A 22124-nucleotide genomic window follows, 5' to 3' on the forward strand; every position below is an offset into this window, starting at 1 on the left:
TGTAATTTCTTATAAGTGTGGACACTTTAACAAAATGAGACGTCTTTCTCTTTTAGCTTTTGGTGCGTGCAGGTGCCAAGCTAGACATTCAGGATAAGGATGGGGACACTCCTTTGCATGAAGCTCTGAGGCATCACACTTTGTCTCAGCTACGTCAGCTTCAAGATATGCAAGATGTAGGGAAGGTGGATGCTGCCTGGGAACCATCGAAAAATACAGTGAGTAAAGATAATGTCTCATCCAGTAAGAGTAGAAGTATCTTTTAATCCAGGACCTTATTCTGTTAATACAATCTATATCAGATAAAATATTTTATCAGAGCTACATACTTAGAAATTTAGTCAATGAACTAAATACTAGCCAATACTTAATGATATTGCTCCACATTCTTACAAAACTTGTTCAGTCTTTTTTTTTTTTAATTCACCCATTCAAATAGGTATGTAGTGGTATTTTTCTTGGGGTTTGAATTTGCATTTCTCTAGTTAACTATTAATATTGAGCATCTTTTCATTTGCTTTCCTTTCGTTACATATATATGATAAAGTATCTGCTCAGATCTTTTGTTCATTATTTTGTTGAGCTGTTTGTTTTCTTACTGAGCTTGGAGAATTGTTTCTATAATCTGAATACAAATTCTTTATCAGCTATGTGATACACATGTTTTTCTCCCAGCCTGTGGCTTGTCTTTTCATTATTTCAACAGTGTTTTTGGAATAACAGAAGTTCTTAATTTTGATGAAGGCTAATGTATTAGTTTTTTTCTTTGAGCTTTTGTGGTTTTTTGTGTCCTATCTCAGAGATCCTTGCCAGACTCAAGGTTGTCTATAAGGTTTTTTCCTTACAGTTTATATTTGAAGTTCATAAAGTTTTAGCTCTTATAGTTAAGTCTGTGATTCATTTTCAGTTGATTTTATGACATAGGTATCAAAGTTCATTTTCTTGTTTGTGGATATCCAGTTGTTCCACAACCATGTGTTAAAGAGAGTCTTTCACTGAGTTACTTGGAGTGCCTTTATCCAGAATCAGTTAACTGTATATGTAAAGGTCTTTTTCTGGATCTTTTATTTTATTCTGTTCTGTGTTTGTAACTATGTGATGCCAGCAGCATTGTCTTGATTACTGTAGCTTTATAATAAATGCTGGAATGAGGTTATATAAATCCTCCAATCTTCTTTTATTTTCAAATTATTTGTTCTAAGTCCTTCACATTTTCTCTTGAATTTTAGAATCATTTTTCTAGTGTAAAGAGTTTCTGAGACCAAAATGTTTGAGAATACTGCCTTATTTTATGACTACAGGTAAATTCTCTTGACCCCTGTATTCTTCCCTTTTTCTCATTTTAAAATGGCAAAAAAAAAAAAAAAAAAAAGGATATTTATCTCCATAGATTGATATACATAGAGTGAAAGTGCTTAAAAAATACTTGGCCCATTATAAGTGCTCAACAGATATTAGCAGTTATTGTGACTACTGTTTGAGCCATTAGGTCAGATGATATTATCGGAACCTAATTTGTCCTATTCTCTATTTCTTGGTTCATTTCACAGGTATTGGCTTTTTCCTCAGTTGTTTCTCCCCTTATTGTTTCAAGTTGATTACTAGCTAATCCAGGGCTAAATGGAGAAAAAGTTGTTTTTAAAATATCTCTATTAGGAATTCTACTCTTGAATTTTATTGTCCTTAATTGACCTTGGGTTATATGTTCATTCCTGAACTAGTTACATAAGTAAGGTAGGTATCTGACTTGTTTGAGTCACCTTTGATCAACCCCTAGAACTTGAGAATGGGTCAGTTCTTATATTGAATGACTAAAAAATTAGGGGTGTTGTTACTGTAAGGGAGAATTGTTATTATAACTGAAACTCATTAATGTCTGCCACATGGACACACACACACGGTGGTAAGAATTGATTGCAGATTCCTAAAGGGAAAATCATAACTTTTTCATTTGATTTCAGTTAATAATGGGACTTGGTACTCAAGGCGCAGAGAAGAAGAGTGCAGCATCTATTGCCTGTTTCTTGGCAGCCAATGGCGCTGATCTCAGTATTCGAAATAAGAAGGGTCAGTCCCCCCTTGATCTCTGTCCTGATCCAAGTCTTTGCAAAGCACTGGCAAAGTGTCATAAGGAAAAAGTCAGGTTTGTATTTTTTTTAATCAAAAACCTTAATTTTCTATATGTAAGATATCATGTGGATTCATAATGGAGGACTTGCCTACTTGAAAATGTCTTCTTTTGTTCTTTTTTTTTTTAAAGATTTATTTATTTATTTGAAAGTCAGAGTTAAACAGAGAGGAGACGCAGAGAGAGAAAGAGAGAGAGAGAGAGGTCTTCCATCTGCTGGTTCACTCCCCAGTTGGCTGCAACGGCCGGAGCTGCGCCAATCTGAAGCCAGGAACCAGGAGCTTCCTCCAGGTCTCCCATGCGGGTGCAGGGGCCCAAGAACTTGGGCCATCTTCTGCTGCTTTCCCAGGCCATAGCAGAGAGCTGGATCAGAAGTGGAGCAGCCAGGACTCGAACTTGTGCCCATATGGGATGCCGGCGCTTCAGGCCAGGGCATTAACCCGCTGTGCCACAGCGCCAGCCCCTGTTCTTCCTTATCTTTATGTTGACCAGTTTTCCCTTGAAAATTTTCTTATGTGCACGCTGTCTTCTTATTTCAGTTGTGTTCCCCATATTATTTTCTAATCCAATCTATTCTAGTTGTATTCCTATGTCTTAGAGGAATTTATTAGTAGGAAAATCTTACTGATAGAATTGCTGTGGTTATTATTGTATATGTTTAAATGTTAATAGACTGTTCCTAAGAGAGAAAGTTTACTAACCATGAACAGCATATACCTCACACAAATGCTGTTGTGATTCTGGCACCCTGCACTCCAGCACATGACAGACACTCGATAAGTTTCAGTGAAGGATTGAGAAAATGAACAATGAGTGAGTCAACTTCTGGTGGAGTTTTCTCTGAAGATGATCATTTTAGCTTTGTCTATTTTTTCTGAAAGTAAAATATGTCAAAGATTTTATGTATTATTTATGATATAATTAATTTACTTAGAAGATTTTATAGTCATAGAAAAAGATATATATTTTATTAACTTTCATCCAAACAATATTGTGCAACTATTACTGTACTTCTGCCTGGTTCTTGTCACTGAATATTTTGGTAACTGTCTCTTGACTTTTATGTTTGCTTGCCTCTTTTACAATTTATGTGTAGGGATAAAATGGCAGCTCTTTAGAAACTATATAGACAGTTGTGTTGTAAGCAAAATTAATATAATGATGTATATAGATTTCCTTAAGTATATCCTTAAGGAACATAAAATCCTATTAGGGTGCTGGCCTTGTGGTGTTATTGGGTTAGTCTGCCACCTGTGATGCTGGCATCCCATATAGGTGGCAGCTTGAGTCCTGGCTGCTCCATTTCCAATCCAGCTCCTTGCTAATGTGCCTTGGGAAGCAGCAGAAGATGGCCCAAGCACTTGGGCCCCTGCACTCATGTGGCAGACCTGGAAGAAATTCCTGCCTCTTGGCTTCAGCTTGGCTCAGCCCTGGCTATTGCAGCCACTTGGAGAGTGAACCAGTGGATGGAAGACGTCTGTTTGTGTGTCTTCCCATATCTCTCTCTAATTCTGACTTCTAAATAAATAATCTTTTCAAAATTACAAAAAAGACAGAATGCATGTATAAATACATAGATTTTAGGCACTATGATTACTACAGTAATAACCTTTAACAATGGAGTCTAAGAACTTTGTGTGTGTGTATGTATGTGTGTTCGTGAGTCTCTAAAGATTGGTAGAAATGGTGCCCTTTTCTGTAGCAGTAATTGCTCATACAAATGTTTTTCTGTGTCTTATATCTCTATATCTTTATCTTGATATAGATAATTATTAAGATTTATTTATTTGAAAAGTGGTGTGACAGAGAAGAGAAAGATCTTCCATGTGCTTGTTTACTCCCAAATGGCCACAACAGTTGGGCCAAAGCCAGTACTTTGAAACTCCACTCCCGGTCTCCCACTTGGATGCCAAGGATTTAAGTACTTGAACCATCATCTGCTGCTTCCCAGACATATTAGCAGAAGACTGGATCAGAATCAGAGTAGTCGGGACCTGAACTGGCATTCTAATAGAAGATGTGGGTATTGCAAATCATGGCTTAACCCACTGTGGCATAATGCTTGCTGCTCATGTATCTATATATAGATGGCATTCTGTCATTCTGTAATAGAATTTTGTTATGGACCCATGTAAACGGAGATCAGAAAAGACCTGATGGGGCTGGCACTGTGGTGTATGTAGTAGGTTAAGCACCCGCCTGCAGTGCTGGCATCCCATATGGGTGCCAGGTCAAGTCCCAGCTGCTCCACTTCCAGTCCAGCTCCCTGCTGATGGCTTGGGAAAGTAGTAAAAGATGGCCCAAATGCTTGGGCCACAGCACTCTCGTGGGAGACCCAGAAGAAACTCCTGGCTCCTGGCTTCAGATGGGCCCAGCTCTGTCTGTTGTGGCCATTTAGCGAATGAACCAGTGGATGGAAGACCTTTCTGTCTGTCTCTCCCTCTCTCTGTAACTATGCCTCTCAAGTAAATAAATAAATCGTTAAAAAAAAAAGTCCTGATGTGACATTTTCCAAAGAATCCTATTTGTTACAGACTCTGATGCTTCATTCTTTGTTTACTTAGGATAAATAGCCTGGTTGCTACTTAGAACTTTTCTTCTATTTCTAGGTCACCTGCTGCTGGGTCTATACAGATAGAACAAGTTAAATTTTGTCTATATTATTTTTTACTAGTGTCTTGGTTTCTTTATTAGAATATTTGCCCTTCCATTGGGTGAGACTTTGTCCAGCTGATAAATGAATTTGTAATAAAAATATTCTGATTGGTTTGATTTGGAATATTTTCTCTTATTAGCGGTCAAGTGGGTTCTCGGAGTCCTTCTATGATTAGTAATGATTCTGAAACCTTAGAAGAATGTATGGTATGTTCAGATATGAAGAGAGATACTCTTTTTGGCCCATGTGGGCATATTGCAACCTGTTCTTTATGTTCTCCACGAGTCAAAAAATGCCTCATCTGTAAAGAACAAGTTCAATCCAGGACAAAGGTAATATATTTTAATAAAATATTTTATCATTTTGTCCTTTGACACTATAGTTAATGATAAATAAGATTATGTGATTTTCTTATGTCTTGTTCATCCAATGATTTAGACACAGATATCTATAAATTTTATAAATATATATATAAATGTATGTATACATTTATCAGGAAATCAATTTAGAATTTCTGAATTTAATGCTGACTCACAGTCTTGTCTTAGTGTGTTATTTTGCCAAATTCATTATTATATGATTTTAACTGTACTGGTTTTATTCTCTGAAATTTTGTTTAGCCCCTATGTGTGTCATTTATGTCTAAGCTGTAGGGGTTAAAAATAAAAAGTATTTAGTGTTTTGTTTTTAGAGCACCCTGTAACTTAGAGATATATTTAATTCTACTTTGTGTTGTGTACTGTGAAATTTTCAATCCTGTAGAAAGTACAACAATGAACATATCCACCTAACATCTGTCAGGGGCTTGCAGAGCCTTTGACTATGAAGAAATAGTGACCCCAAGTGGTCAAAGGATAATGAACATCTTCACAGAAGAAAAACAAATTCGAGTGTTTGGAGGGAAGGATAATAATGGGTTGCTTATCAATTGGAGAAATGGAGTTAGCATAAACTATTGCTTTTGAGCTATCAAAAATAAGTTTAAAGAGAGTGATAACAAAGAAAGTAGGAAATGGCCATTCTCTAAACGCTACACGAGAAGCATGGAGGCCATGCTGACTATATGTACAAGCCCATACTTTAACAGTGTGCTTTCATTTGGGAAAAGTTACGGTTACAGAGGGTTTTTGTTTTGTTTTGTTTTTAGTAACAGGGAAAGGTGGCGTAAGGTAAGTAAGTGTTATTAGATGATCATGGCTATATTATTTTAAACTCTTTAATAACAATTCAGATGCACAAACATAAATACCTTGAAATTATTTTGAAAATCAGCACAATTGTATAGAGAAGAGAATTATGTATTGGGCACTGATTATATGTTACACATTGAATTAGACACTTTTACACATATGATTTGCATTTTTTTTTTTTTTAAAAAAAGTTTGTCTGGAAGACAGTGATAGGAGATTTTTGTATCCACTGATTCACTCCCCAAATGGCCACAACAGCAGGGGTTGGGACAGCAAGAAGACAGCAGCCAGCAACTCCACCCACATCTTCCACGTGGGCAGCAGGAACTCAAGTACTTGGGCCATCTCTGCTGTTTTCCCAGGTGCATGAGCAGGGAGCTAGATCAGAAGCAGAGTAGCTGGGACTCAAACTGGCACTCTAATACAGGATACTGGCATCACAGGTGGCTTCAACCACTGCACCATGTCACTGGCCCCTATGATTTACTGTTTATTCCCCTGTGAAGAAGGAGTGTTATTTATGGTTCATATTTAGAAAGAAGAAAACAGACAAACAAAGAAGGTTGTGACTCAGTATTTTTAGGTACTGTGTTAGTGTTAGAGGGAGATTTTGAATCCAGGAGTCTGTGGGTCACAACCAATCATATTTTACTGCAACCACTCTGACTGCAGAGTTGAGAAAGTTGATGAAGAGAAAGCAGGCAATGTTTGGTTGTTAGGGTAATGTTTAAGTGAGTGGTGGTTATCATTTTTGAACAGGAATATTGAATGACACTGGAGATAGCTAAATGTGACCATGTGTTAGAAAGGAGAAGAAGAGGTGGCAGTTGGATGAGAAGCCAGTGGTGGAGGGGTGGGGTAAAGGAAGCCAAAGCCAAGTTTGAACAGTTACATGCTCAGAACTCGGTTGAAGGAGAAATGAAGAAGAGATCAAACTGAGGGCAATTAAGAATAGATTGTGGAAGACTTAGGGCTCTAGCCACAGGGAGAAGGAATAGCTTAAAGGTGTGGGCCTCAGCCAGAATGGGATTGGCTACATCTTAGAAAATAGCTTTTAGGAAGGATTTCTTGAGTGTGGGTCAACAGTGAAATCCTTCTTATAGTTTAGCAACTCAACTCGATTTTTATTCAGATTAGAAAATTATCTTCTCATTTATTTTTATGTTTCTTTATTTGTCTATTGCCCTTTTCATTCCCTCTCAAAAGTAGTTTTTGATAGAGGGCAGGGAGAGAATATTGGAGTCTATCCCAGTCTTGCTGGCCTCAGGGGAAATGGCTTTTTTCTGTATGATTCTTTAGGACAGGAGATGAATGTGGAACTAGTGCCTGTTAAACAAGAATATATAATGATGTGAATGTGGAGAGCCAGAAAAGAGGGGAGGACAGAGATGTGTGAGTTAAAGCTCAGTGCCTAGAGGGTGTCCTTAGAGAGGAAGTCTGGTTTGTTGGATCTCTCTGTGTATACTCACTGTGCTGTGACCTCTTTCTGCAGATCGAAGAATGTGTGGTGTGCTCTGACAAGAAAGCAGCTGTGCTTTTCCAACCTTGTGGACACATGTGTGCTTGTGAAAGTGAGTAGCCTCTACAGATTTCCTCAGTGTTGTTACAAAAACAAAAAGCGAAACAGAATTAGTATGTTTGAAGTTGTTGTTGTTGTTGTTTTTGTTTTTTGGGTAATTAAGGAACAGAAATTGGATAGTCCTCTAGGAGCTTCCATTTTTTATCTCTATAGCTAGTTGTCAGCCATTTCTCTCTGAGCTTCTGAGCACTCATGAGGATGGAATATACAATGTTCTACCAGCTTGGATTTTTATTTCTTTTGTATTAGCACAAAGTGAATTATCTTCACACATTATAGAAATTTATTTCCACAAATTAATATTGAGGCTTTTTTTTCTTTTACATACAAGATTGGCATACCTGCATTTGTCTTCACATTAATATTGCTTTTGTACACTTTCCTCACTCCTGAAGAGCTCACAGCAGCCATGTGGGGCTATAATTTTTGGCCTTCCTTAACCTTTATGTCAAGAGAGCTTATGGAAATATTTTCTTTCTTTCTTTTTTTAAAAATTTATTTTATATATTTTGAAAGGCAGAGTTACAGCCCTGCACTGTGGCTCGCTTGGCTAATCCTCCACCTGTGGCACCAGTACCCCTGGTTCTAGTCCCATATGGGCGCCGGATTCTGTCCTGGTTGCTCTTCTTCCAGCCCAATTCTGCTGTGGCCCGGGAAGGCAGTGGAGGATGGCCCAAGTGCTTGGGCCCTGCACCCGCATGGGAGACCAGGAGGAAGCACCTGGCTCCTGGCTTTGGATTGGTGCAACATGCCAGCTGTAGCAGCCATTTGTGGGGTGAACCAACGGAAGGAAGACCTTTCTCTCTCTCTCTCTCTCTCTCTCTCTCTCTCACTCACTGTCTAACTCAGCTTGTCAAAAAAAAAAAGGCAGAGTTACAGCATGGGCGGGGGAGGAGGAAGATTTATATTTATTTATTTGAGAGTTACAGATAGAGGGAGAGACAGAGAGGTCTTCCATCCTCTGGTTCACTATCCTGGCATTGCTAGGATAGACCAAAGCCAGGAGCCAGGAGCTTCATCCAGGTCTCCCATGTGGGTGCAGGGGTCCAAGCACTTGGACCATCCTCTGCTGCTTTCCCAGGTCATTAACAGGGAGCTGGATTGGAAGTGGAGCAACTGGGACTCGAACTAGTGCCCACATAGGATGCCAGCACTTCAGGTAGAGGCTTAACCTAACATACTACGCCACAGTGCCGGCTCAACACTGAATTTTTTTTTTTTTTTAAATTGTATTTATTTATTTGAAAGGCAAAGTTACAGGAAGAGAAAGGGAGAAACAGGGAAAGGTCTTCCATCCGCTGGTTCACTCCCCAAATGGCCTCAACGGCTGGAGCTGGGCGAATCCTAAGCCAGGAGCTTCTTCTGGGTCTCCCACACAGGTGCAGGAGCCCAAGCACTTGGGCCATTTTCCACTGCTTTCCCAGGCACATAAGCAGGAAGGTGGAGCTGGAAGAGCAGCAGCCCAGATATGAACCAGCACCCATATGGGATGCCCATTTTCCCAGTATGCCACAGTGCCGGCCCCAATATGAAGTTTTAATAGTTAAAAAATTTTATAAAGTTGTGGTTATATCAGCTACCTGCTGATGCACCTGGGAGGCTGTGGAGGATCACCCAAGTACTTGAGTCCCAACCTCCCACATGGGAAGCCGGCTGTTGAAAGCAGATAGAAGATCCCTCTCTATCTTTCTCTCTCTCTCTCTCTCCCTCCCTTCTCTCTGTCACTCTACCTTTTAAATAAATAGTAAATAAATATTTTAAATAGTTGTGGTTGTATGTTGAGATAATTAAATCAGTTCTTTAAACGTAAGAGAAAAGTCAGCCTTAAATTGAAGACAAATCCCATGGCACTGTGGCATATAGCTGGTAAAGCCATCGCCTGCAGTGCCGGCATCCCATATGGGCACCGGTTCGAGGCCCGGCTGCACCACTTCTGATCCAGCTCTCTGCCATGGCCTGGGAAAGCAGTGGAAGATGGCCCACGACCTTGGGCCCCTGCACCCACGTGGGAGACCCAGAAGCTGCTCCTGGCTCCTGGCTTGTCCAGCCATTGCGGCCGTCTGGGGAGTGAACCAGCGGATGGAAGACTTCTCTCTCTGCCTCTCTATAATTCTGTCTTTCAAATAGGTAAATGAATCTTAAAAAAAAAAAAAAAAAAAAAGAAGATGACGACAAATCCCAGACCAAATTTCTACTAGCATTGTCTCTTATCTAGTGCATTTTGCATGAGCAGGTTTCAGACTCATTTATGTTTAGGCTTTGGTATGAGATCAGCCTTTGTAATGATTTTCCATCCAAGACTGTAGTATCAGTGGTTTGGTGCTTTGTTAAAGTTTAGTGTTTTGACATAAGTTATCCCTGGATAGCTTACTGTGGATTTTGTTATTTTTCCTGTTTTTGAAGTGAACAACAAAGCGAAAGACATTACATAAATAGAGATGTAGAGCATACTGTCAGAAAAAATGCTTATGAGAAAGATTATGTTGAATTACTCTGTGTGAGTGTATAATTCAAAGTTTAGATGTAAGATGATAATAACAGCTCAAAACATACAGTTGTATATAGATATTTCTTCTTGGAATGGTAAAGCATTCTACTAAAAATATAGCTTATCGGCCGGCGCCGTGGCTCAACAGGCTAATCCTCCGCCTTGCGGCGCCGGCACACCGGGTTCTAGTCCCGGTCGGGGCGCTGGATTCCGTCCCGGTTGCCCCTCTTCCAGGCCAGCTCTCTGCTGTGGTCAGGGAGAGTGCAGTGGAGGATGGCCCAAGTGCTTGGGCCCTGCACCCCATGGGAGACCAGGAGAAGCACCTGGCTCCTGGCTTTGGATCAGCGCGGTGCGCTGGTCTCAGTGCGCCGCCGCGGCGGCCATTGGAGGGTGAACCAACGGCAAAAAGGAAGACCTTTCTGTCTGTCTCTCTCTCTCTCACTGTCCACTCTGCCTGTCCAAAAAAAAAAAAAAAAAAAAAAAAAAATATATATATATATATATATATAGAGAGAGAGAGAGAGAGAGAGTATCGCTTTTCCAATTTAACTATTACAAAGTCTTTATGAACATTTTTTTATTTTCCTGAATGCTACATTAAAAAAAAAAAACACTAGATAATTTACCTGTTACATTTCCTGAGTTTGATAAAATAAAGAAGAGAATTTTCCAGCATTTTTAAGGAAGTTTAGAAATAAGCCATTTGCAGTAGAAACTATTATTAGAAGATAACGTAGGCAAACTTGTAATTCTAGTATCAGTTAAATTTGTTGAGGGTATTTATTATTCTCAAGCTATAAGATCTTAAAAAACTTACTGTGCTACTTATTTTTAAAAATCAATTCATGGGCGGCCGGCGCCACGGCTCACTAGGCTAATCCTCCGCCTGCAGCGCTGGCACCCCGGGTTCTAGTCCCGGTTGGGGTGCCAGATTCTGACCCAGTTGCTCCTCTTCCAGTCCAGCTCTCTGCTGTGGCCTGGGGAAGGTAGTGGAGGATGGCCCAAGTGCTTGGACCCTGCACCCGCATGGGAGACCAGGAAGAAGCACCTGGCTCCTGGCTTCGGATCGGCGCAACACACTGGCCGTAGCAGCCATTTGTGGGGTGAACCAACGGAAGGAAGACCTTTCTCTCTGTCTCTCTCTCTCTCTCACTGTCTAACTCTGCCTGTCAAAAAAAATAAAAAAATTAAAAAAAAATCAATTCATGGGTTTGGTGCTGTGGTGTAGCAAATGAAGCTGCCTCCTGCAGTGCTGGCATTCCATATGGGCACCATTTCGAGTCCCGGCTGCTCCACTTCCGATCCAGCTCTCTGCTATGGCCTGGGAAAGCAGTAGAAGATGGCCCAAGTCCTTGGGGCCCTGAACTCACATGGGAGACCCGGGGGAAGCTCCTGGCTTCTGGCTTCGGATTGCTGCAGCTACAGCAATTGTGGCCAATTGGGGAATGAACCAGTGGATGAAGACCCCTCTCTCTCTCTCTCTCTCTCTCTCTCTCTCTCTCTCTCTCTCTGCCTCTCTGCCTCTCTGCCTCTCCTCTCTTTCTGTATAACTCTGACTTTCAAATAGATAAATTAAAAAAAAAAGTAAGCAAATGAAATTCCGGGCATCTTCCATTAAAAAAAATCAATTCACAATTTATTCAATTGTATTAGAAAGTATCATTGTTGGGCCGGCACCGTGGCTTAACAGGCTAATCCTTCGCCTTGCGGCGCCGGCACACCGGGTTCTAGTCCCGGTTGGGGCACTGGATTCTATCCTGGTTGCCCCTCTTCCAGACCAGCTCTCTGCTATGGCCTGGGAAGGCAGTGGAGGATGGCCCAAGTCCTTGGGCCCCTGCACCCGCATGGGAGACCAGGAGAAGCACCTGGCTCCTGGCTTCGGATCAGCACGATGCGCCGGCCACAGTGGCCATTGGAGGGTGAACCAACGGCAAAAAGGAAGACCTTTTTCTCTGTCTCTCTCTCTCACTATCCACTCTGCCTGTCAAAAAAAAAAAAGTATCAGGCCGGCGCCGTGGCTCAACAGGCTAATCCTCCGCCTTGCGGCGCTGGCACACCGGGTTCTAGTCCCGGTCGGGGCACCGATCCTGTCCCGGTTGCCCCTCTTCCAGGCCAGCTCTCTGCTGTGGCCAGGGAGAGCAGTGGAGGATGGTCCAAGTGTTTGGGCTCTGCACCCCATGGGAGACCAGGATAAGCACCTGGCTCCTGCCATCGGAACAGCGCGGTGTGCCGGCCGCAGCGCGCTACCGCGGCGGCCATTGGAGGGTGAACCAACGGCAAAAGGAAGACCTTTCTCTCTGTCTCTCTCTCACTGTCCACTCTGCCTGTCAAAAATTAAAAAAAAAAAAAAAAAGTATCATTGTTTTCATTATGACAGGACCTTTATTCTAGAAGCTATCAATGGAGAGTAACTGTTTATTAGGTTGATAACATTTTTTTTAACTTTTATTTAGTAAATATAAATTTCCAAAGTACAGTTTATGGATTACAATGGCTTTTCCCCCCATAACTTCCCTCCCACTCACACCCCTCCCATCTCCCACTCCCTCTCCCATTCCATTCATATCAAGATTCATTTTCAATTATCTTTATATACAGAAGATCAAATTAGTATATATTAAGTAAAGATTTCAACAGTTTGCACCCACACGGAAACACAAGTGTAAAATACTGTTTCAGTACTAGTTATAGCATTAGCTCACATTGGACAACACATTAAGGACAGATCCCACATGAGGAGTAAGTACACAGTGACTCCTGTTGTTGACTTAACAATTTGACACTCTTGTTTATGGCGTCAGTAATCTCCCTAGGCTCTTGTCATGAGTTGCCAAGGCTATGGAAGCCTTTTGAGTTCACCAACTTCGATCTTATTCATACAGGGTCTTAAATCAAAGTGGAAGTTCTCTCCTCCCTTCAGAGAAAGTTACCTCCTTCTTTGATGGCCCCATTCTTTCCACTGGGATCTCACTCGCAGAGATCTTTCATTTACATCTTCTTTTTTTTTTTTTGGGGGGGGGGTGTTGATAACATTTTAAGGAGATTGAATTGTGTACTGATAAAGCTCATTTAAGATTTCTTTCAGAGTGACGTTTAAGTCCTAGAAATTAGCAGAGTTTTCTGTGGTTCTGTTTTCCAGACTGTGCTAGCCTGATGAAAAAGTGTGTGCAGTGCCGCGCAGTAGTGGAGCGAAGAGTGCCTTTCATCATGTGCTGTGGAGGGAAGAGTGCGGAAGATGCTAATGATGACATCTGTGAGTGGACTTTCTGAAGCATTTTCTAGTTTGCTTTCTTATTAGGATGTGCACAGACATCTCTTATTTATATTGTACTATTGCCTTGTAAAACATAAGACATATGAGTTGGATCAAAGGAGTAGGTATAGTTTTCTGGTGTCTTTGTTAAATTTTAAAAATCCTGAAATTATATTTCTCTGGTTTATTGGTATGAATGTACAACTTTAAACCCTAGTGCTTTAAAAAATGTTTAATTTTCTTTATTTGAAAGGCAGAGAGAGAAAGAAAGAGACAGAACCAGACAAGGTCTTCCATCTTCTGGTTCACCTCCCATATGCTGGCAACAGCCAGCCCTGGGCCAGGCTAAAGCCAAGAGTCCAGAGCTCAGTCTGTGTCTTCATATGGGTGGTAGGACTCAATTGCTTGAGCCATCACCTGCGGTCTCCCAAGGTATGCATTAGCAGGAAGCTGGAATCGAAAGTGGAGCTAGGAATCCAACCCAGGCACTCAGACATGGGAGTGTGTTAGCTTCTGTGCCAAACGCCTGCCCTTAACCATTGGTCTTTTGAGAAAAATCTATACATGGTATAAAGAATAGTGTTGTATTCTTGCTGAAAGAAAATTAGCTCTTTATTTATTTATTTATTTTTTTAAGATTTACATGTTTATTTGAAAGAGTTAGAGAGGGAGAGACAGAGAGAGAGAGAGAGATGTTCCATCCATTGATTCACTCCCCAATGTCCCCATTAGCTGGAGCAGGCCAGGCTGAAGCCAGGAGCCAGGAGCTTCTTCCAGGTCTCACACGTGGGTGCAGGAGCCCAAGCGCTTGAGCCACCTTCCACTGCTTTCCCAGGCCATTAGCAGGGAGCTGGATCAGAAGTGAGGCAGTTGTGACTCAGTTGAGCCCATATGGAATGCTGGCTCTGCAGGGAGACGCTTAACCTAGTATGCCACAGTACTGGCCCCTGGATGGTTTATTTTAATTTCTTTGTTCTGTGAAGTGTTTTGTGAACAGATGAGGAAGAACAACATTGTGGCCACTTTTTTTTTAAATTTCTTTTTTTCTTTGAAAGACAAAGTAACAAGAGAAAGAGGGAGAGAAAAGGGAAATCTTCTGTCTACTGGTTCACTCCCCAAATGGCTGCAACAGCCAGGTCTGGGCCAGGCAAAAGCCAGGAGCCAGGAACTCCACTGAAGTCTCCCATCTAGGTGCCAGGGGTACCAGTAGATGAGGCACCTTCTGCTGCCTTCCCAGGCACAGTAAGAAGCTGGATTGGAAGTGGAATAGCTGGGACTCAGCCTACTCCCCGATATGGGATGCAGGTGGTGACTTAACTCATTGCACCATGAGGACGTCTTCATTGTAGTAAGTTTTACCCAAGGCTTTTGTTTTTATCACAAGAAGACCAGAAGAAAAATCCCAGGGACAGATTGACTGGAATGAAAGACCAACAATCTGGCAGCAGGAAAAGGAAAATCGAAGGTTTCCCTGTGTGTTGGCAGACTACTTACTGATCATGGCCTTTCTTGAGTTCCTCATCTCGGATCAGTAACATTTAGTTCCTAAAGAAACGAAGCTATGTTTTTGTGTGTCCTCATAAAAATAATCTTCAGAAACTTTTAAAGATAATTATTGTTGCCAGAATTTACCAAAACCCTGTGTTGGTTCATATGATAGGGGAACAGGAAAAAATAAAAAGGATAAAACATATTTGTGAACTTGGTAAAGGAAACCCAGAAGTTTGTGTGTGGATTGTTGTTGGGCTGAGTTAAACACTTGTATAAGTAGAATTAATGTGCAAACCTGTTTTCTTTTGGGAGGTTATAAATGAAAGAATATAACATGAATGTTACTGTTTATCTGTTCAAGTGTGAAAAAATTTTAGGCTTAACGCTTTTAGTAAACAAAACAGTAATAGTTTTAGAAATATTATGTCAAAACAATGATAACTGGAAAGTTGTTATTTCTGTTCCAGCAAGTGGGAATATTCCAGTGTTACAGAAGGACAAGGACAATACCAACGTCAATGCAGATGTGCAGAAGTTGCAGCAGCAATTACAGGACATCAAGGAGCAGGTAGTAATTTCTTCATGTTAAACAGTTTTCGGGATGGCAGTTAATATTTTTGTATAAAACTAGTGTTAAAAAAAACCAAACTAGTGTTTTCTGTTGTGGCATGGTTTATATTTTTGTATCCCTGTGTTATTTGAATTTTTGGAGTAATATCTGAGTAGACAGTTTAATGATAGTTTTGTCCAAAACAAAAGTACAAATAACTAATTATATAAAAAATGCTCCACATGTATTAATGTTCAGGAAATGAAAAATTAAGTCCATAATTAGGTGATTTTTCACACCTACTGGACTGAAGAAATGTTAGAGAGTTGTCAGTATCAAGTGTTAGGCAGAATATGTAGCAGTTGTTAAGTTGTACATTTCTAACAAATCTAAATTAGCAAAAGCACTTAGGAGAAAAATTTTTTGTTGTCTCATGAAACTAAATAGGATATAATTGAGAAATAAAAACCTGTGAGAAATCACACAGATGTTAAAAGTCAAGGGTAATGGTTTTCTTGGCTGGGGAAGTCTGGGAAGGGGCAGAGGGAAGTTTCTGTAGTACTGTTGCTCCACTTCCTGGTCCGAGTACTACCAATTACAAGAGTTTGATCGATTTGTGAACTTCTACTAAACTTTATATGATCATGCATATTTCCATAGAAATATGATCTATTAAAAAGGAAAAGTGTATTTGTACATACACACCCTATAAAAAAAGAATAACAGAAAGATAAAAATAAATTCAGAAGAGTGGTTATCAGTGAGGAGTGGAAGAGAAGCCTGGGAGGATTTTAATATTCTGAAGCTGTGATTATTCTGATTATCTCTGTCCTTGTCCTATAAGACAGGTAGAAAGATAAAGCTGATTTTTGAAACACATCTGTGATAAACATTTTAGCTCCTAATTGTGAATTAAAATTGTTCTTAAATAACAAAATTTAGTGAGCCCTGTTATAGATCTTAAAAGAGTAATTCTGCTCTAATTTTATCCAAAGTTTAGCAGTCTAGAGAAGCTTATCCTTCCTTAAATAATCATTAACCCATATGTAATCATTACAGTTTCTAAGTAGTTGTAATAAAACTCCTTTTCGGGGGTGGGATTTTAGCACAGAGGTTAAAACACTGCTTGAAATGCCCACATCCTATATTGGAGTGCCTGGTTAGAGTCCTGGCTCCACTTCTGATTACAGCTTTCTGCTAATGAGCACCATGGGAGACAGCAGGTGATGCCTCAAGTGCATGGTTTCCTGTCACCCAAGTAGACCTGGATTGAGTTCTACGCTCCTAACTTCAGCTTGGTTCAGCCCTGTGTCTTGCAGGCATTTGGGGAGTGAATCAACAGATGACAGATATATTTCCCTGTCTCTTGGTCTTTCAAATAAAATGGGGAAAAAATACTACATTTTCTGAAGAATAATGGGATATCTTATAGGGACCTCTTTCTTCAAGATTATAAAGAAAACATCTTGACACAGACTGCACAGATATGTTTACTTTTGGAAATGAGAATTAGGCCGGCGCCGTGGCTCAATAGGCTAATCCTCCACCTGCGGCGCCAGCACACCGGGTTCTAGTCCTGGTCGGGGTGCCAGATTCTGTCCCAGTTGCCCCTCTTCCAGTCCAGCTCTCTGCTGTGGCCCAGGAGTGCAGTGGAGGATGGCCCAGGTCCTTGGGCCCTGCACTCGCATGGGAGACCAGCAGAAGCACCTGGCTCCTGGCTTCGGATTATCGCGGTGCGCCAGCCACAGCGCGCCAGCCGCAGCGGCCATTAGAGGGTGAACCAATGGAAAAAGGAAGACTTTTCTTTCTCTCTCTCTCTCTTTCTCACTGTCCACTCTACCAGTCAAAAATAAAAAATTGGAAATGAGAATTAAATGGACCACTCAAAAATTTAATGGAAAGAAACAAAGCATTTATTTATTTAGTTAGTTACCTGTGAGACAGAGAGGATGAGACAGAAAGAGAACCAGCTCCCATGTGCTGCTTAAGCCTGGTGCTGAATGGCCATGGATGGGTATCCTAACTGGTGGCTTAACTGCTAGGTCAAATGCCTAAAGACACTGAAAAGGTGGTTTGGCTCTTTAAAGAGCAAGAACTCTGGGAACTTGTGACCCAAGTTCATTTTACATCATGCCTTGAGGAAAGCTGTAAATTCTACTAAGCCTCAGTCTCCTCATTTCTAAAGTGGGAGTGACAATAAGACTGAGATTGTATAGCCTTAGCGTAGTGCCTGGCAAGAGTTCTTAGCTACATCTCTGCCCTGCTCTGGCTGCCCAGATGTGTCCAATACATTGTGTTCTTTTCATGCAAGAGCTGTCAGGGACTGTTGGGGAATCTGATTCAGGCTGAATAGGACTGTTTTCTTAACAAAGATGATATTTTAAATTGTTTTTTAAAAAAGCAACAAGAGATTGACTAGAACAAAAGAAAATTGATGTTACAGAATTGCCACATGTTATACTTTTGGAATATAAAATGTCTTAGCATTTTTTACATTATTTTTATTTTTTATTTGTTACCTCACATTACAGACAATGTGCCCTGTGTGTTTGGATCGTCTGAAGAATATGATTTTCCTCTGTGGCCATGGAACATGCCAGCTCTGTGGAGACCGCATGAGTGAATGTCCCATATGTCGCAAGGCTATTGAACGAAGGATTCTTTTATACTAACTGAGAAACACAGCGTGTTTTGTTAACTAAGAAGTATCTGGTCATGAGATCTCAGTAAGCTAGTTGGAAGTTGTAATGAATTAATTTCTGGTATCATAGTTTCTTTACTAGAGTGTAATTAGACTGCAAATATATGAACAAAACTACAAAGCAGTATTTTGAAAGGGTGTGGGGTTTTTTTTGTTTTTGCTTTTGTTTTCCTTTTAAATTTGAAACATCTAATCCATGTAATTCATAGGTAATTTGCTTTTGACTTCTAAGGGGAAAATCCTTTAAGGATATCCTGGGGTGTTTTTTATTGTATTTTCTCTTATAGTTTATAAATTTGTTAAGACCTCAAAAGACATAATTCCTTGTGATCAGTCAGCTATTAGTATATCATGATTTTACTCAGTGAATTGATACAGATAACTCTAAAAAGTCATTCATGAAATGAAAGGGGCAAGTCAAATTATTATGTAAAATATGTGAAGTGCTAAAATTGTGGGACAAGTTCCAGATAGTTAAAGGGATGTTGAAGGGAAATTCTTTTTTTAATATAATAGGAAAATATCCAAATGTTTGTTTCTGAATTCTTAGAGTAAATGGAAGCATAGAATAATAAGAAAATAATGACTTTGTATTTGGTTTATTTTGTAGATTTAAAAGGAAAATAGTTTAACTTGAATTAAATTACTAGTTTCAAAATGACTATTAGACATGTTAAAAGGAAAAATAAGCAATCATAGTGGAGAATTGAAGGAGAAAAAATAAAAGAGTACTTGTTAACTGTCCATTATTAGTTGCATTTCTCATATTAATTTAGATACTGTTTGCTTCAGCCAGCCTTTTAAAAAAAAACACCTGTGAAAAGTGTAGTCCAGTTTTCCCCGTGATTGCTTATCTGGCCTTGACTGACCAATAAGATGATGTTGCCCTGTTTGGGCCTCTGAGATTCTGATTAGCTTGGTGATATATTGTCCAGAGACAGCAATCTATCTGTATCTGTATCTATTAATTCTGACAGTGTTACAGATTTTACCTTTGTCAAAAAGCCTTATTTCCATTCTTTCTCAGATAGGAAGTCTGACTATACCTGCAGATGAAGACATTATACTGCCAACAATATCCAAGACATAGTAGACAAACTAATAATAAATACTTATTTAGAAAGAGTGCCAGGGTATCTGCAAAAAATATGTCTGATTATCTGTGGATTTTTTATTTTACACAGTTTGACTCTGTAGCATCTCATCTTTTTTTTTTTTTTCTTTTCTGAATGAATTATCTTATCGTATCTGGGGTAACTGTACACATAAATGTTTTTGGATTCCTTGCTGCTAGATTATAAAAATATCCGCTGTTTACAATAGTGTCTAGTGTATATTGTTCATTAGCTTATTTCCCATGTGCACTTATTTCGTATATTTTTTGTGGCTTTCCCCCTGGCTAGCAATTTCAGCTTTTCTACAACAACTCAGTTAAAAGTACAAAGTGTCTGGCATTCATAGCTCTGTCTTTCTGGCTGTTGAACTACTGCTGTCTTCCCAGTCCTGGTGAAAGCAGTGGTGAGCTTGGCCAGCTGGTTTTGTGGTCTCGGCTTCCTATCTATGTTTAGCTGAGTAATTGTTATCATCATTTAGAACAGTAACCTCTTCAGAAATTTCGGATTTGAAACTACTTTTTGACTCCGTTATCTAATAAGGGGCCACTGAGGCTTTTTAAAAACTGTATTTTGAACTTATAAAAAGATAGAACATATGAGTAATGTTATTCACATAAAGAGACAAACCCACTATCTTCTTGCAGATTTGAAAAAAAAAAGGTGTCAAGATTTTCCTTTTTTTCCCATGCCATTGGCCACCCCATCTGCTTTTCAGGACATTGGCTGGTATGGAGGGCACCTGGCTGACTGATGCAGATCTTTGGCCAATCAGTGAACTGTGAGGCCCACAGCTTATCAGAGTAGGCCATTTTCAAATTCTTCTGAGCTGTAGTGTTAGAACTTATGTTCCTAAAAGGTAATATCATCTTCTAGACTAGTTTAAACATTTTCTCTGTATGGAAAATGTAATAACTTTATACTATAGAAGTCATAAAGTCACTATCACTTTAGTGCTAAGTAATTGTGGATTTTCTATTTTTTATCATTTTCAAATGTATTTTATGAATAGGAAATGTTTATCTATTCATGTTTTCAAGCACCTAAAATTATTTTAAGTTTATTAGGGCTTATGAGAGAGAATTTGATTATATCTGATCTTAGCTAAAAGTCCAAGAAGCAATGAGAGAATAAGATCAAGACCTCATTAAAGTGGTTTTCCTCCAACTCTCTGAAATTGCTACCTCTTATTCTATATCTTGTCAGTACTTTGACAGGTGTGTTTTCTCCTCATTAACTAAATCGCTTTATCCCGTGCCTCAAAAAGATCTTTACTTTTCCTGAAATTATTAAATAAATAAACAAATAAATGCAACCAACCAACCTTCTTTCAAAAAAGTATTCATTGGGCTTCAGGAGCTAGGTGTACAGCGCTGAAAATGGCCAGCATCTCAGCACACTCAGGATCTATTGGGCGGTGGTTGCGTATTTGGGATATTGTATAGTCAGAAGGAAAGCTCCGAAGGTACTAATAGGATTTCTTCCCAATGTTTCTGAAGAGTTGTCATTGTCAATGAGTCGAATTTGGATTCCTTTTCTGTACCCCCTCACCCTACCATGTTTTCTCCCTTATATTCTAAGAATGTCAGTTTTATTACTCAAAACACACACACACAACTTACCAGATGGTGCTATTCCAATTATGTTTGCTCACATAATTTGACATTCTTATTGCTCATTTTATATATATACATACATATATATATATAGTTAATTTTGTTGGGAGCAAGAAGGTTTTTCAAGAGAAGATAATTTTGTATTAGTGTAGGAATATTATATTAGACGTGTAGTTTAGCTGGCTGATTATGCTTAAGATATTTGTAATTTTAAATATTGCAGGTTGACTAGCTACTGAGGCATAAAATTAGTAGATAATGTTGGAAATCACTTTCTTAAATTTATATTTTTGATGATTTTAGTCTGTAAGATTTTCATGTATTGAACTGCATGCTGCTTAAGATTTGTCCAGTTCAGATTTCCAAGCTTGCTAGTTGATTTTCTGTGGTAGAAACATGCTATCCAGCAGTGTATTGCTGAGTTGTTGTTCTTTGTTCTGAATTATGGACTCTTTTTGGACTAGGAATTATTCAAATTTATGGACTAAGAGAATTAGGGATAGGGAAAGGTTGGGTCAGGACAGTGGGATTGTTCCGACAAGTAAGAAGGAGAAAAGTCAGTGTTTGAATATGGAGATAGAAGAGGATCATGTGGATTTCTTCTGAGCATCAGTGGAGAGGGTAAATTTAAACCACATAATAAAAAGGGTCTTTCAACCTATCAGTTTGTAGTTTAAATGACAGTTGCTCTGTAATTTATAGACTTTATTATAGCTTGCTTTTTTTTTTTTAATCCAAAAAGGAAAAGCACTTATCCTCTTAGGATGTCTAAGATGTTTTATAGTAATACTTTGTGTAAAAAATTGCATTTTGAAATATGGGTTGTTTTGCATTATTTTGTTGTGGTAAAGTCATATAAAAGTTACCATCTGAACTATTCCTAAGTGTCTAGTTTGGTAGTGGTAAGTACATTTATATGGTGTGAAGCATCTCCAGAACTTTATCTTGTGAAACTGAAACTCCATACCCATTTATAACTACACTCCCCCATTATCCTCAGTAGGATAGAATTTGAGCTAAATGTAAATCAAGAAACAGCCAAATCACTTAGCAGTTTGTTTATGTTTGCAAGATCCAAAGTCATGGCAAACAGCAGGTTCCTAAAATTTGGGGGAAAGACAGCATTTCTTACCCTCTGCTCATAATGATAACTGAATAGGTTTTAAATGTCCTTAGTTGGAGAGGTTAGTTATTTCACTTTGAGCCAGAGGGGAAAAACACATTTTAAGTACCGGAATTAGGTTAGCTTTGAATTTGTACTAAATTGGGATGGCAATAGATTTTCACAAAGTAAGTGTGCCTTGCTGTTGAAAATGTCAATTGTCTTAAGTCTCCTTATAAAAGTTTCAAAATGTCTTTC

The 22124-nt window shown here is 39.4% G+C and overlaps 1 protein-coding gene across 1 annotated transcript in view; it reads left to right on the forward strand.

The window, feature by feature from the left end:
- MIB1 (MIB E3 ubiquitin protein ligase 1) overlaps nt 1-21916 on the forward strand; it is a 153462-nt gene extending 131546 nt beyond the window's left edge. Inside the window, exons 15-21 of the mRNA XM_062201449.1 lie at nt 57-218; nt 1962-2143; nt 4924-5116; nt 7467-7545; nt 13181-13294; nt 15253-15353; nt 17867-21916. Of these exons, the coding sequence (XP_062057433.1) occupies nt 57-218; nt 1962-2143; nt 4924-5116; nt 7467-7545; nt 13181-13294; nt 15253-15353; nt 17867-18007 (972 nt within the window). The 3' untranslated portion in view covers nt 18008-21916. The remainder of the gene's footprint in view (nt 1-56; nt 219-1961; nt 2144-4923; nt 5117-7466; nt 7546-13180; nt 13295-15252; nt 15354-17866) is intronic.
- The last annotated feature ends 208 nt before the right edge of the window (nt 21917-22124 follow it).

Source organism: Lepus europaeus, chromosome 9 (assembly GCF_033115175.1).
Source record: "Lepus europaeus isolate LE1 chromosome 9, mLepTim1.pri, whole genome shotgun sequence".
Lineage (NCBI taxonomy): Eukaryota > Metazoa > Chordata > Mammalia > Lagomorpha > Leporidae > Lepus > Lepus europaeus.